This window comes from Chiloscyllium punctatum, chromosome 37 (assembly GCF_047496795.1).
Source record: "Chiloscyllium punctatum isolate Juve2018m chromosome 37, sChiPun1.3, whole genome shotgun sequence".
NCBI lineage: Eukaryota > Metazoa > Chordata > Chondrichthyes > Orectolobiformes > Hemiscylliidae > Chiloscyllium > Chiloscyllium punctatum.
Window position 1 is genome coordinate 37,006,201 of NC_092775.1, and position 13,101 is coordinate 37,019,301.

Sequence of the window (13,101 nt, forward strand, 5' to 3'; positions counted from 1 at the left end):
CCTGTTAAGGCAAGTTTGAAGAAGTTAAATGTTGATTAAATGGAATGATATGCATTGGCTTTCACTACCTTTTGCGTGTTTTATATGTTGGCTTTACAGTTTATTACAGATAGCTTTGGATAAATTAAATTGCTTATAAAACCAAGATGAATGACTTACATTGAAATACCCGTCAGCACTGGAAAAATATCTCTGAGCACTCTCCATTTTTTGTTGATCTAATTTCTAATTGGAAGGAGGTGAATAAGAATAGATTTAAGAAACACAGCAGCAACGAGTATTGTTTAATATGCTTTTGTGAAAGTATAACATGAATTTCTAAAGACACTGATGGAAGTTACTAGGTGCTTTGTTTAACTCAGATCTATTTGTGTCTGAAACCAGCTTAATTAAATAACAAGTTGCTCATGAGGTGAGAACATTGCTTGTAAGACATGAATGGATTATATATGTGCAAGATCCAATTTAAAATCAGCCTCTCATAGCGTTAGTGTGCTATAAAAATACGAAGGTTGTAAATTTTCATTGAAACAATATGTTCACGTTGGCTTATTTTAATCTTGTTTCAAGTAACTGACGAGCATCAATAAGTTCACAAATGTAGGTGGTTGCTTGTTGCTGAAGTAATAGATCATGTGTTTAATCTGTGAATATGTAAGTGACCTACACTGGAATTTTTAAAAAATACCCTCCGTTACCGAACCATGAGATGTCTCGCCTGAAAGTGTAATAGCCGGACTCTTAATAATTTCTAATCAATAATTTTTAGAAGAGAAGGATTTTGGAATAATAGACATAATTCTAAATTCTAACCCATTTCCCAACGAACTTCAGGCACTTTGGATATCATTGTAGTAGATTTTCAAACCTCCAGAATACAGTCTGTGGTAAAATAAAATGGAAAAGAAAGCTGACCATTATTATGTATTCTGACAGATTTGTCTACCTGGAAACAAGAAAGCAATTAGTAGACTGGATGGCAGCATTTTGGCTTGACACTATTTATAAATGTGCTTGACAGTACGTGTCATGAACAGTCTTGCATAATTTGAATTCTTTTCACTGAACACGTCCCTTAATATTCCTTGAAACTTTGTTTTGAACAGGGTTTGTCCTTATTATTTATCTCGAGCTCTGAAGCAGAATGCTGAAATAATCTTCATGCCATACAACTATTTACTTGATCCAAAGGTAAGGGTGAAGAGCGTTTTTGCAATGTCTTTATCATTTGTAATGGGTTACCATGCTGCAGTGTTTTGATAAATTAAATCTCAGATTCTGAATTGTATTAAATATTTATACTGTGACACAAACTAGCATACATTTTAGATCCTGATTCTTTATTTAATTTTGTGAAGTGAAAAATAAACTTTAACATTATTTCTGAGACCATTCTATGCAGTACATTCACTGGGGTGTCTTTCTATAAAATCATTTTAAAATATACTTCAGGAGCAATTTTATATTTAAATATACCAACATCAAAAATTAGACACTTATTATGAATTAAGAAACAATATTAACGAATTATAATAAATTATAATAAACATGTAGTGTCCTCCCGATATCTGTACTTGGCCCCCTTCTGTGTATCTGTATACTGCCTCTCAGCAACAAAAATACTATTACCTTTCAGATATATGTTCATGTCACCCAGCTCTATCTTACCATTCCTCTCTTGAATCTCCACTGTTAATAAATTATTAGCCTGCTTATTTGATGTCCAGTACTTGAGAAAAGCTGAAGCTATTGTTTTCCAGTTCTGGTCCAAACTCTGTGTCCCCTCACTACTCCAAACAACAGTCTGAGATTAAATTAGTCTGTGCACTCTTGGTGTCACATTTACTCTGAGATGGGCTTCCAAATGCAGTCAACTGTGATTAGAGCAGACTGTTTACATCTTTATAACATCGACCAACTTCATCCCACCACAGCAGGTGATGTTGGCAGCCTCCTAGGAAAATGCTTCATTCCCATTGGACATGCATTGTCAATGACTATCATGGTGCCTGTCACTGGAGAACTGCCCCTAAGTCTTTGTCTCTCAAGAGGACAGACGGAAGAACAACATTCTGGAGGGTGACTGTAATTTTATTTTTGCTCAGACAGGGACTTAGGGTACCTGCAAAAAGAGGAATATGTATATCGGCAAGGTTGTTTTGAGGAGAGCCAGGATACACAGTGGGGCTTGCCATTTGAAAATTATGTCACTCCCCTATTGTGCCTTCCTGAGGCCCCTGATCCTTGGTGCATCATCACCACACTGGAGGGGCTGTAATTCTGCGGATTTCCTTGGGCCACTACATCTGTATTTGTTTTTTGAAGAGGTTTTACTCTTCCTTTTGCCCTAAGGAGAGGTCACCTTGCTGTAGCAGGACAAGCAGCAAATGGAGAGAAACCCAGAGATCAGCCTTCCCAGGTCTCTTCTCCATTCCATTGGTTGCAGTAGTCTTATTAATCCATTTCCAACACATGGTGGGTCTGCTTAACGAGAGATCCTGCTCAAGATAGGCTTATTGATGCAATCCTCATTCAGATGTGCCCTTGAAATCAAGGGTATGTCAGTCACAGCTCATCTCTGGAATTGTACATACTCTTTGTACATGTGTAACCAAAGGTTATGGTGAGGTCAGGAGCTGAGTGAACCTTGCAGAGCCAAACCGGAGTGTCATTGAGCAGGTCATTGTTAAGCAACTACCCCTTCCATCACTTTACTAGTGGGGTGGTAACTGACTGGGCTGCATCTATCCTGCTTTTGATATACAAGACGTAGCTGGGTAATTTTTCACATTTCCGCCTTCACCCCTCACATGCCTGATGAAGGGCTTTTGCCCAAACTATCGACTCTCCTGCTCCTTGGATGCTACCTGTCCTGCTGTGCTTTTCTAGTTCCACACATTTTGGCCGAATTATCCACATTGTCGGGTAGATGCCAGTGTTGTAGCTGTACTGGAACAGCTTTGCTAGTGAGTTCTGCAGCACAATTGCTGGAATGTTGTCAGGCCCTATAGCTGTTGTGGTCTCCAGTGCCTTCAGCCTTTCCTTCATATCATGCAGAATGAATTGAATGGGCTGAAAGCTGGCATGCATGATGTTCATGTCCTCCAGGAGAAGTCGAGATGCATTATCCATTTGACATTTCTGGTTGAAAATATGTCCTTGATATTGATGGTAGTCAATCTCCGCTCATCTCTGAAATTAAGCTTTTTTTTTTGTCCATGTTTGAACCCGGCTTTGTCTTTTGCACTGATGTACTGGGCTGCCCCAATATTGAGTATGGGTGCATTCATGGATTCTGTTTCTTGTACTGTGTTGTTTAATTGTCCACTACCTTTCTCAACTGGGTGGGACAGAACTGCAGAAGTATCTTCCAAGTGACTTTGTCTCCACAAGGACTATGAGGTGGTCATCTGTAATGGTTAGTGTTATGGACAGATACATTGTGGCAGGCAGATTAGTGGGGGTGAGGTCAAGTATGTTTTTCCCTCATGCTGGTTCCTTCACCACTTGCAGTTGACCCAGTTTCAGTAGCTGTTCCCTTAGGACTGGCTCAGTATGTACTGATGAGCCACTCTTGGTGATAGACATTGAAGTCCTACACCCAGAGTATATTCAGTACCCTTGCCACCCCTGGTGCTTCTGCCAAATGGTGTTCAATGTGAAAGAGCAATGCTTCATTAACAGAGAAAGGGATGGTATGTGACTATTGCCAGGAGGTTTCTTTGCCCACATTTGACCTGATGTCTGAGCATTCCTGGGGTCCACAGTCAATATTGACTCCCAGAGTAATGTCCTCCCAACTCCTTACCACTGTGCTGCCACCTCCCTGTGTTATTCCTGTTGCTGGAACAAGGCGTACAGAGTGGTAGTGATGTTGTCTGGAATACTGTAAGTAACGATTCCATGGGAGATGGCTGTCTCAATTTTGCTATTAGCTCTGAATGTTATTGAGGAGGATTTAGCAGTATCAGTGAGGCAGAGCTTTCTAGTGCCGAGACAATGCCATGCAATCTGTCCAGTTTAGTTCCTTTAGTTTTATTTTAGATTTTTTTTTAGCAATTTTGATGCAATTGAATGTCTTGTTAGGCCATTTCAGAGGACATTGAAGAGTCAACCATATCACTGTGTGTCTGGAGTCACATGTATGGCAGACCAGTAAAGGATGGCAGATTAGATTAGATTAGATTACCTGCAGTATAGAAACAGGCCCTTCAGCCCAACAGGTCCACACCGACCCTCTGAAGAGTAACCCACCCAAACTCCTTTTCCCTCTGACTAGTGCACCTAATTGACGATTTAAGCATGGCCAATTCACCTAACCTACACATCTTTGGACTGTGGGAGGAAACCAGAGCACCCAGAGGAAACCCACAGACACTGGGAGAATGTGCAAACTCCACACAGGCAGTCACCCGAGGTTGGAATCGAACCCGGGACCCTGGTGCTGTGAGGCAACAGTGCTAACCACTGAGCCACCGTGCCGCCCATATGTTATTGAACCAGGTAGGTTTATATTACAATTGACAATGGTTTCATGGTTATTAGTAGACTTCCTTAATTCCAGATTGTTTTTTGTAAAATTCAAATTCCACCACTGCCATGGAATTTAACCTGGGTCTCGGGATCACTAGTCCAGTGACAATGCCTTTACAGTGTAATATTCTGCCAACCTTCCTGACTGGCCAAAGGATCAGTGGCCAGGTGCTGAAGCTGTCTCAGGTATCCAGGCAGAGCCGGCTGAACTGAAGTCTTCAGGCTGTGAGGAAAGTCTCCTCAATGTGTCTGCACCATGTCTCTTTGAGCATATTCAGTTCACAAGCCTTGTCAGCCCTTAAAATAGTTCTTGGACGTTTTAATAGTTTTATATAAGTAAGACTGCTGAGCCTTCAACTCTCTTGTTATAACACTTAAACCTATAAAATTACTCCCATCAAAATTGGTTTTCTTACTGATCCATCACCATAAAATTTGGGTGTGTTCTCAAAATCATACATTTTCAGAGGCTGAAAACACCAATCAAAGACAGTTTCATTGCTAATACTGAGTTAGGTTGTGAGATTGCCTTGAGACACTCACGCAAATCTTTGACCTCCAAAACAGAACTCTGCTGAATACTATTGGAAACTCCAGAAGCCTGATGTGCTTATTTCTGATTTTGCAAGTTTCTAAGCTTTTTGAGAGGCCTGTTGTCCACCTTCCTTGATAAGTAGATCTGTTTGATCAGTTGATTTCATAATTAACCATTCATAGATGAACAAATTTGTCTAATTAGATCACAGATCTATTCTATCAATGTAAGTTTTTGGAATTAGCTTAGTTACTAAGTCATTATTGAACTAACTGTTTAACTTGCATTTTCTCTTAGAGTCGCAGAACTCACAATCTAGATCTACGTGGCACTGTAGTGATTTTTGATGAAGCACACAATGTGGTGGGTATTTTGTTGTGGTAAAATTGTTTTGTTTGATATTAATTCTTAAAATATATGTCAATATTTATGTTTAACTATTTTAAAATTAGAAATTAAATTTCATAATAAAGACTTCAGAAACCTTTGCAGAACTGTACAAGTACAGTGAAAGATTATGTATTGTATCAACCAAGCATAAGGTTGTTCTCATAAAGTGGTTATTGTGCTAAGGATTCTTGGGTTGTATATGTGCATGTATTTAGCTTAATATTTAATTTGAACAATGCAATTTGAAAAGTAACTATCAGCAAAGCTTTACCTTTAACCAATTTAAAGACTATTTTATTGCAAAACATGATATATTCTTGAGTAAAAATATACATTTTGTTCGTAAGTTTGTGTCAAGGATAATACAGATTGAAGAATAACAGACACTTATGAAGATAAAATTCAGTTCAACCCTTTACACTGTCATTGCAGGCCTATTTCTTGCAGTTGAAGTGTTGGTTGTCTGGAGTAAAGGGTTGAAGTTCAAGAGTTCAGCTGCAATGGCTTCTACCTGAATATGTTGTGGAGGTACTGGTGTTGGACTATGTTGGACAAAGTCAGAGGTCACACACCACCAGGTTATAGTCCAACAGGTTTATTTGAAATCACAGGCTTTCGGAACACTGCTCCTTCATCAGGTGAAGTCTGACTTGACCGTTATTTCACCTGACAAAGGAGGAGTGCTCCGAAAGCCTGTGATTCCAAATAAACCTGTTGGACTGTCACCTGTTGTGTGACTTATGACTTTCTACCTGAATAATTAGAGTTTCCCTTTCTAAGTGGATTCGTTAGATAGCGTTGGGTAACAATTAAAGATCCATTCTCCTCACTGGTTCAGTTGGTACAATGCTTGAAAACTGCCTTTGTTTATTTAAAGCACAATGTAAATGAATAAGGGGAAGTGGTGAGGATAGATTCTTGTGTGTTGCCAGAGCTAATGGTGAAAGAAGAGCAGTTAGCCTGCTGTGATCAGAAATGCAGAAGTGTAAATAATGAGGACAGTTCCACTGGGCTGAAACTGGAAGAGATTCTAGAAGTGTTTGTGTGATGGCATGGTTGATGGTGTCAAAGGCTTAATGAAGGTGTAAAGTGTACCATTTGTATTACTCGGTAACCGCAAAACTCTCAACACAGTGTCCAACATTAGATGTGATTCTGCGATTGGGCAACTTTTGCTAAATGCCTCTATCTGTGGAAGAATTAGACTGACAACCAATTTAGGACAGTCAGTCAGCTTCACAGTATGGCAACACTTTATAGCTACATATATTGACACACAGGGCTCTGCTCTTTGCAGATAGAAAGGACATGTGTACACAGTATATCTTTCAACTCAATGACATATGGCAGCTATTCTTTAGTGAAGGCATTGGCTCACTTCTCAGGGCAATCAGAGTCAATCTGCTGGGATGACATTTCAAACAATCCTTGGCAATTAATTGTCAGTAATTGTGCACTAGTGCATTCTCCATGGTAACACCTCTGCTAGTCAGAGTTCAGTTGTGCTCCCCTCTCACAGTAGAAGGCATTTTCCCTTTATTTTGGTATTTCGTACAAATTGACCTGATGAGTACAAAATGAAAAACTTTGACAAATTGTGCCTTTTTTTTTAGCTGTATTCAAATTATGCCCTACCAAATGACTAATTGTAAGTATGAAAATTTATGGCTAGATCTCACCTTTTTCAAAAATATTGGGAATTTCAGAATTTCTATCTTGCTCTTTTGTCCCCAATCCATTTGATCTCTTTCCCTTCACTCCCTCTCTTAGTATGAGTTTAAAGATGTTAAACTTTTATGCAAGAAGAGTGGCTAAGTGGTTAGCACTGCTGCCTCACAGCACTGGGGTCCCAGGTTCGATTCCAGCCTCTGGCAACATAGTGTGTGGAGTTTGCACGTTATCCCTATGTCCTCTGGGTGCTCTGGTTTCCTCCCACAATCCAAAGATGTGCAGGTTTAGGTAAACTGTCCATGGCATTGGGTGCATTAGTCAAAGGGGGTTGGGTTACTCTTTGGAGGTTCGGTGTGGACTTGTTGGGCAGAAGGGCCTGTTTCCACACTGTAGGGAATCTAATCTAAAAAGATTGCAAGACTCCACTTGCCCATTTTCTGTGACTATTGTAAGTGAACGCACTGAGTGCATTTGTGTTAAAAACAAATTGCTGGAAAAGCTTGGTAGGTCTAACAGCATCTGTGGAGAGAAAGCACAGTTAACATTTCAAGTCCAGTGACTCTTCAGAACTAGTAGTAGCTAGGAAAAGATGGTATGTATGCTGATGACTGGGTGGAAGTGGAAAAGGAGTGAGTGGAAACAGTTCCGAGAGAGAAAAAGAAAGTTTGGCAAACAAAGGGATGGTTAATTGTTAACCAAGGAGGGAGAAAAGCTGATAACAGGAACCACAGGTAGATGAAATTGGGTTTCCTGTGCTGAAAGCCACCCATGTCATGACAAGGCCTGAGGTGTGGGGGTGTAAAAGACATTAAAGAAAGTGTTCAGATTTTAAAATTGTTGAACTTGATGTGCACTTCCAAATAATTTGCATTTTTGTTTCCTCGTCATAGGAAAAAATGTGTGAAGAATCAGCTTCATTTGACCTTACTCCTTATGACCTTGCCTCTGGAATTGATGTCGTTAATCGGGTCTTAGAGGATGAAGCAAAGAAGGTTAAACACAACAAGGACGATACAGACTTTGATTTTGAATCAATCAATTCAGGTTTGTTCATTAACGTTTCCAGTCCTTTGCATCAATTGTTCGAACTATACTCGACTGAATCTCTGTGCTTATCAAGAAGAAGGTTTTATCATGTGCTCAAAACTTACAAATGTTTGTGTACCACATTTTTTCTTCTGTCCCTTCTTTCTCATGCTTTCTTTCATTCTGATAATATGGAGAGGTGATCAGTTCAGAAGATGTTGCTGCAATTCCTGTAAGTGTCAGCCAGAAACTGAAAGATGGCACACCAGTTTGGGCTGATTTACTTTTTTGCTCATTTTCCCTGTGGGAAGGTGTTTTCTAATGTCCCCTCCAGGTTTGAGACCTCAATCTGTAGCATCTAGTCGATGCAAACGCATCAACCAATGATTGAGTGTACAGCTTTAAATATTTGTTCTTTTTAAGCAAGGCCATCCTGTTGTGATATATATGGTCATATTCCTAAAAATCGCAATTGAAATAACTTTAAGTGAAGCGTAGATTTAGAGTCACACAACATGGAAACATGTCCTTCAGTCCAACCAGTGCATTGCCAAACATTATCCCAAATTAAACTAGTTCCACCTCCCTGCTCCTGGTCAATATCCCTCCAGAAATTTCCTATTCATGTACCTAACCCAATGCTTTTTAACTGTTGTAATTGTACCCACATCCACCACTTCCTCGGGAAGTTCATTCCACGCATTCACCACCACGCATTCTGTGTAAAGCAAAAAAAAATTGCTCCTCACGTCTTTTTAGATCTCTCTCCTCTCGCCTTGAAAATGTGTCCCCTAGTCTCTGAAGCTCCTATTCTAGGGAAAAGACACCTATCTATACCCCTCATGATTTTATAAATCTCTATAACTGGTGTTAGATCCTGTAGACTGGCTGAATTTCTGCATTGATACATGAAATAACTGTTAAAGTAAAATGCATTTTTCTTTTATATTTTAAAATGCAACTTTCTACTTGGAGAACTTTCTGTATTGTATTCTCCAAGACTGGCATTGGAGGTGCCACTGCTGGGGTCTCCACTGGTGGGAGGGGGAGCTTTTGCTTATCAGTCTCTGGGCCACCAGCTGGTACAAGTCAAGGTTGGATGCAGAGACCTATCCCATGCCACCATCTCACTGGTCAGGGACTTGGAGCCAGGGCACAGTGGTTGCGAGGTGTGGCGTATTGTTGTGCCCAGCAGGTCATAGAGTCATGGAGGTATACAGCACAGAAACAGACCCTTCAGTCCAAATTGTCCATGCCGACCAAATACTATTCTATTCTAGTCCCATTTGCTAGCACTTGGCACATATACCTCTTAAACCCTTCCTATTCATATACCCACCCAGCCTCCACCACTTCCTCTGGCTGCACATTCCAACATGCAGCACCCTCTACGTGAAAAAGTTGTCCTTAGGTCCCTTTTTAAATCTTTCCCGTCTCACCCTAAACCTATGCTGTCTAGTTCTGGACTCCCCCACCCCCCCACCCCAAAGAAAATATTTTGTCTGTTTACCCTCTCCCCTCCCCTCATGATTTTATAAACCTCTATACAGTCACGTCTTCGCCTTCAATGATCTAGGGAAAACAGCCCCAGTCTATTCAGCCTGTCCCTATAGCTCAAACTCTCCAACCCTGGAAACATTCTTGTAAATCTTTTCTGAACCCTTTCAAGTTTCATAACATCCTTCAATAGGAAGGAGACCAGAAATGCACACAATATTTCGAAAGTGGCCTAACCAATTTCCTGTACAGCTGCAACATGACCTCTCAATTCCTATACTCAATTATCCTGTCTACCTGCAACTCTACTTTCAAGGAGCTATGAAACTGCACTCAGAGGTCTCTTTGTTCAGACACACTTCCCAGCACCTTACCATTACATGTATAAGCCCTGCTCTGATTTGTCTTTATAAAATACAGCACTTCACCCTTAGCTAAATTAAGCTCCATCAGCCACTCATTGGCCCAAAACCCTGTTGCTCTCTGAGATAACCTCCTTTGCTGTCCACTACATCTCCAGTTTTGGTGTTTTCTACAAACTTACTAACCATACCTCTTATGTTCACATCCAAATCATTTGTATAGATAGTGAAAAGCAGTAGACCTGGTACCATTTCTTGTGGCACTCCATTGGTCACAGGCCTCCAGTCTGAAAGGTAAAGCTTTACCACCCCGCTCTATCTTCTACTTTCGAGCCAGTCCTGTATCCAATTGGCTAGTTGTCCCTGTATTCTGTGAGATCTAGCCTTGCTAACCAGCCTATCATGAGGAAACTTGTCAAATGCCTTCCTGAAGTTCATATAGATCGCATCCACCACTCTGCCCTCGTAAATCTTCTTCATTACTTCTTCAAAAAAAAAATCAATTAAGTTGGTGAGACATGATTTTCCACACACACAGCCATGTTGACTGTCTCTAATCAGTCCTTGCCTTTCCAAATAAAGCCTTTCAGAGGATGCTATCAGGGGCAACTGCAGCATGGCTAGGGCTGTGTGCCAGCTCCAGTGAGTGATCTGGTGGCTGAGGGCACCATGGGTTGCAGTGTGTCCTGTGGTAGATCACAAGTTGGAAGAATGGGTACGGGAGCAACCTTCAGTTTGAGAGAAGGCGAGGTTGCCCCAAAACGCTACTAAACTGATGAGGTAGAAGATTAAACAACTTGAAAGCAAATCTGTCCAAGCTAAATGAGATTTAAGATCCTTCTAACTTAAAGTTAAAGCAAAGGTGTGTTCAAAGGGACATCAAAATTCTTGTATTTTTAATTCTTGCTACATCTGTTTAGATATGTGACCAAAACACTATAGAATATACAGACTACCTTTCACAAAGTGGCGAACTCTTTTGAAGAAGTTTAAACATGAATCCAGTTTTAAACTCCTTTTCAAATGCTGTTTCCAGGTTAGGAGTTTTGTGCTCTGTCATAGCTAGTATGGTTCTGTGTTTTGTTCTAAACAAAGTACTTGCTGGTTTACTGGAATCACAGTCCGATGAGGGAACTTGCTTTCAACAATGAAATCCTAACCTTTCAGTAACTTTATGCACAGGAAAAGATGACACTGCAATGTGTGTATTCTTTTTTTAATTTCAGGGCTGAAAATGGACTTGAGTGATCTGGCTAAAGTAAAAAGTAAGTTGATTTGGAGGTTCTAAAATTATTTTGTCAATTTAATCATTTCCATGTCAAATGTTCCATAGGCTGCTGGGACAAGATGAGCATAAATACTCGTTAGGTCCATCTACTGCATAGATGGAAATATGTAGTTTAATGTCAGGAGCATCACAATATTCTTTATAGAGAGGGTTGAACAAGAGTAAGATTTAGTAGAATAGATCAAAAGTATCTGAAACAATAAGTATTGAGGAATGTATTTAAATAGTCATTGGATAGATGGAACTTGCTGCAAAAAGCAACAGGCTATTGAATATTTTCATGTTGAACATGTTGTGACTGCAAAAATACCAAGTCTGTGAGCATTGAACAGTTCATAATGTATGAGAAGAGGGTGCTGACTAGTTGGCGTGAGGACTTTATTTGGTGGTGCTGTTGCCACCACAAATGCACTAGAGGATGGTTCACTACAAGCTTTTGTCTAAATTCAAACAAAGCAAGTTGACTTTGGTTAGTCAAGGAATTGCCATGAGGAGTGTACCCAGGAAATATTTGTTCCCCAAGCATTAAGTTCATTGAAAATGGTGTGGTGCACGAACATGTTCCGTTTGCAGATTAATGCATGTAGCTACCTGCTCTGTGCTGGAGTACAATTCTTCTGCTTATTTCTTCTATTTTCTTAAGGGCTTATGCCTGAAACAACAATTCTCCTTTGCCTCGGATGCTGCCTGACCTGTGCTTTTCCAGCACCACACTCTCAACTCTGACCTCCAGCATCTGCAGTCCTCACTTTCTCCTACTTGCTTTATTCCTTGCATGAAGGGAGAAATACTAAATGATGGTAAAATTGCTCATTCAAAGCCAAGTTACTACAGTAATTTGAATGACCAATCATGTGATTGGCAGACTATCTTTCTGGTAGAAACTGAGGACTTCAGTCTCGATGAAGAGCTTATGCCTTAACGTCGATTCTCCTGTTCCTCAGATGCTGCCTGTCTTGCTGTGCTTTCCCAGCACCCCACTCTCAAGACTATCTTTGATTTGACGGCAGCATCCTGTTACTGGAGAATACCTCTCATGTTAAATGTGATACAATGATTGGACAGCACGTGTTAAATAATTCTATTTTTGCTGAAAATTGTTCTCCAATTTAAGATTAGCTGTTGGCCTGACAATGTGGCGTTAAAATAAGAATTTTTCTTCTGCCAATACTGATGCACTTTTTATTTTTTGTATGTTTTATCCTTGAAAGAAATTCTACTTGATTTAGAAAGTGCAATAGACGCGATTGAGTTATTACCGAATGGAAGTGGTGTCACCAAACCAGGAAGGTAAGAATGGCTTTTAGCTCCTCTATTTTTAATAATTTCATATTGCTTTCAGTTTTCAATCACTAATTAGTGTTCAAACAAAGATGATGCAGTTCGTAGATTCTAAAAGTATAATGGTGTATAAATGGAAGTATAAAATGGGGTACCCTGATCACTTTGACTTGATGTGAAATGCCAGAAGATTTTGGGTCTAAAGTCTGTATAGATTGCTGTTCTAATACTTGTTGTCTGCCTGGTACTGCAATTTCTGTATTCATGATTAATGCCACATTCACTATACGTAAAGGTAGATCAACTGCAGATAGCCAGAATTTGTATTGTGAGGATCAAGTCAATAATTCTGTCATATTAATATTTTCCAATGGTAATTATCTTTGTTGCCAGAGACCTTTTCTACTTTAAGTTTGGACAAAAGATGGCAATCTTGGCACTGCTTTGGAGCACCAGTAAATATTAGTATGGAGCAGTGGGAAATAGTTGGCATTATTATTTATGAAGCACAGGTACAA

General features: G+C 39.9%; 1 protein-coding gene across 5 annotated transcripts in view; it reads left to right on the forward strand.

Moving 5' to 3' along the window:
- rtel1 (regulator of telomere elongation helicase 1) overlaps positions 1-13,101 on the forward strand; it is a 149,462-nt gene that overhangs the window by 30,429 nt on the left and 105,932 nt on the right. For all 5 annotated transcript variants that reach the window (XM_072556585.1, XM_072556587.1, XM_072556584.1 and 2 more), the window contains exons 8-12: positions 1,107-1,191; positions 5,366-5,431; positions 8,020-8,173; positions 11,241-11,279; positions 12,514-12,592. In XM_072556585.1, the coding sequence (XP_072412686.1) occupies positions 1,107-1,191; positions 5,366-5,431; positions 8,020-8,173; positions 11,241-11,279; positions 12,514-12,592 (423 nt within the window). The remainder of the gene's footprint in view (positions 1-1,106; positions 1,192-5,365; positions 5,432-8,019; positions 8,174-11,240; positions 11,280-12,513; positions 12,593-13,101) is intronic.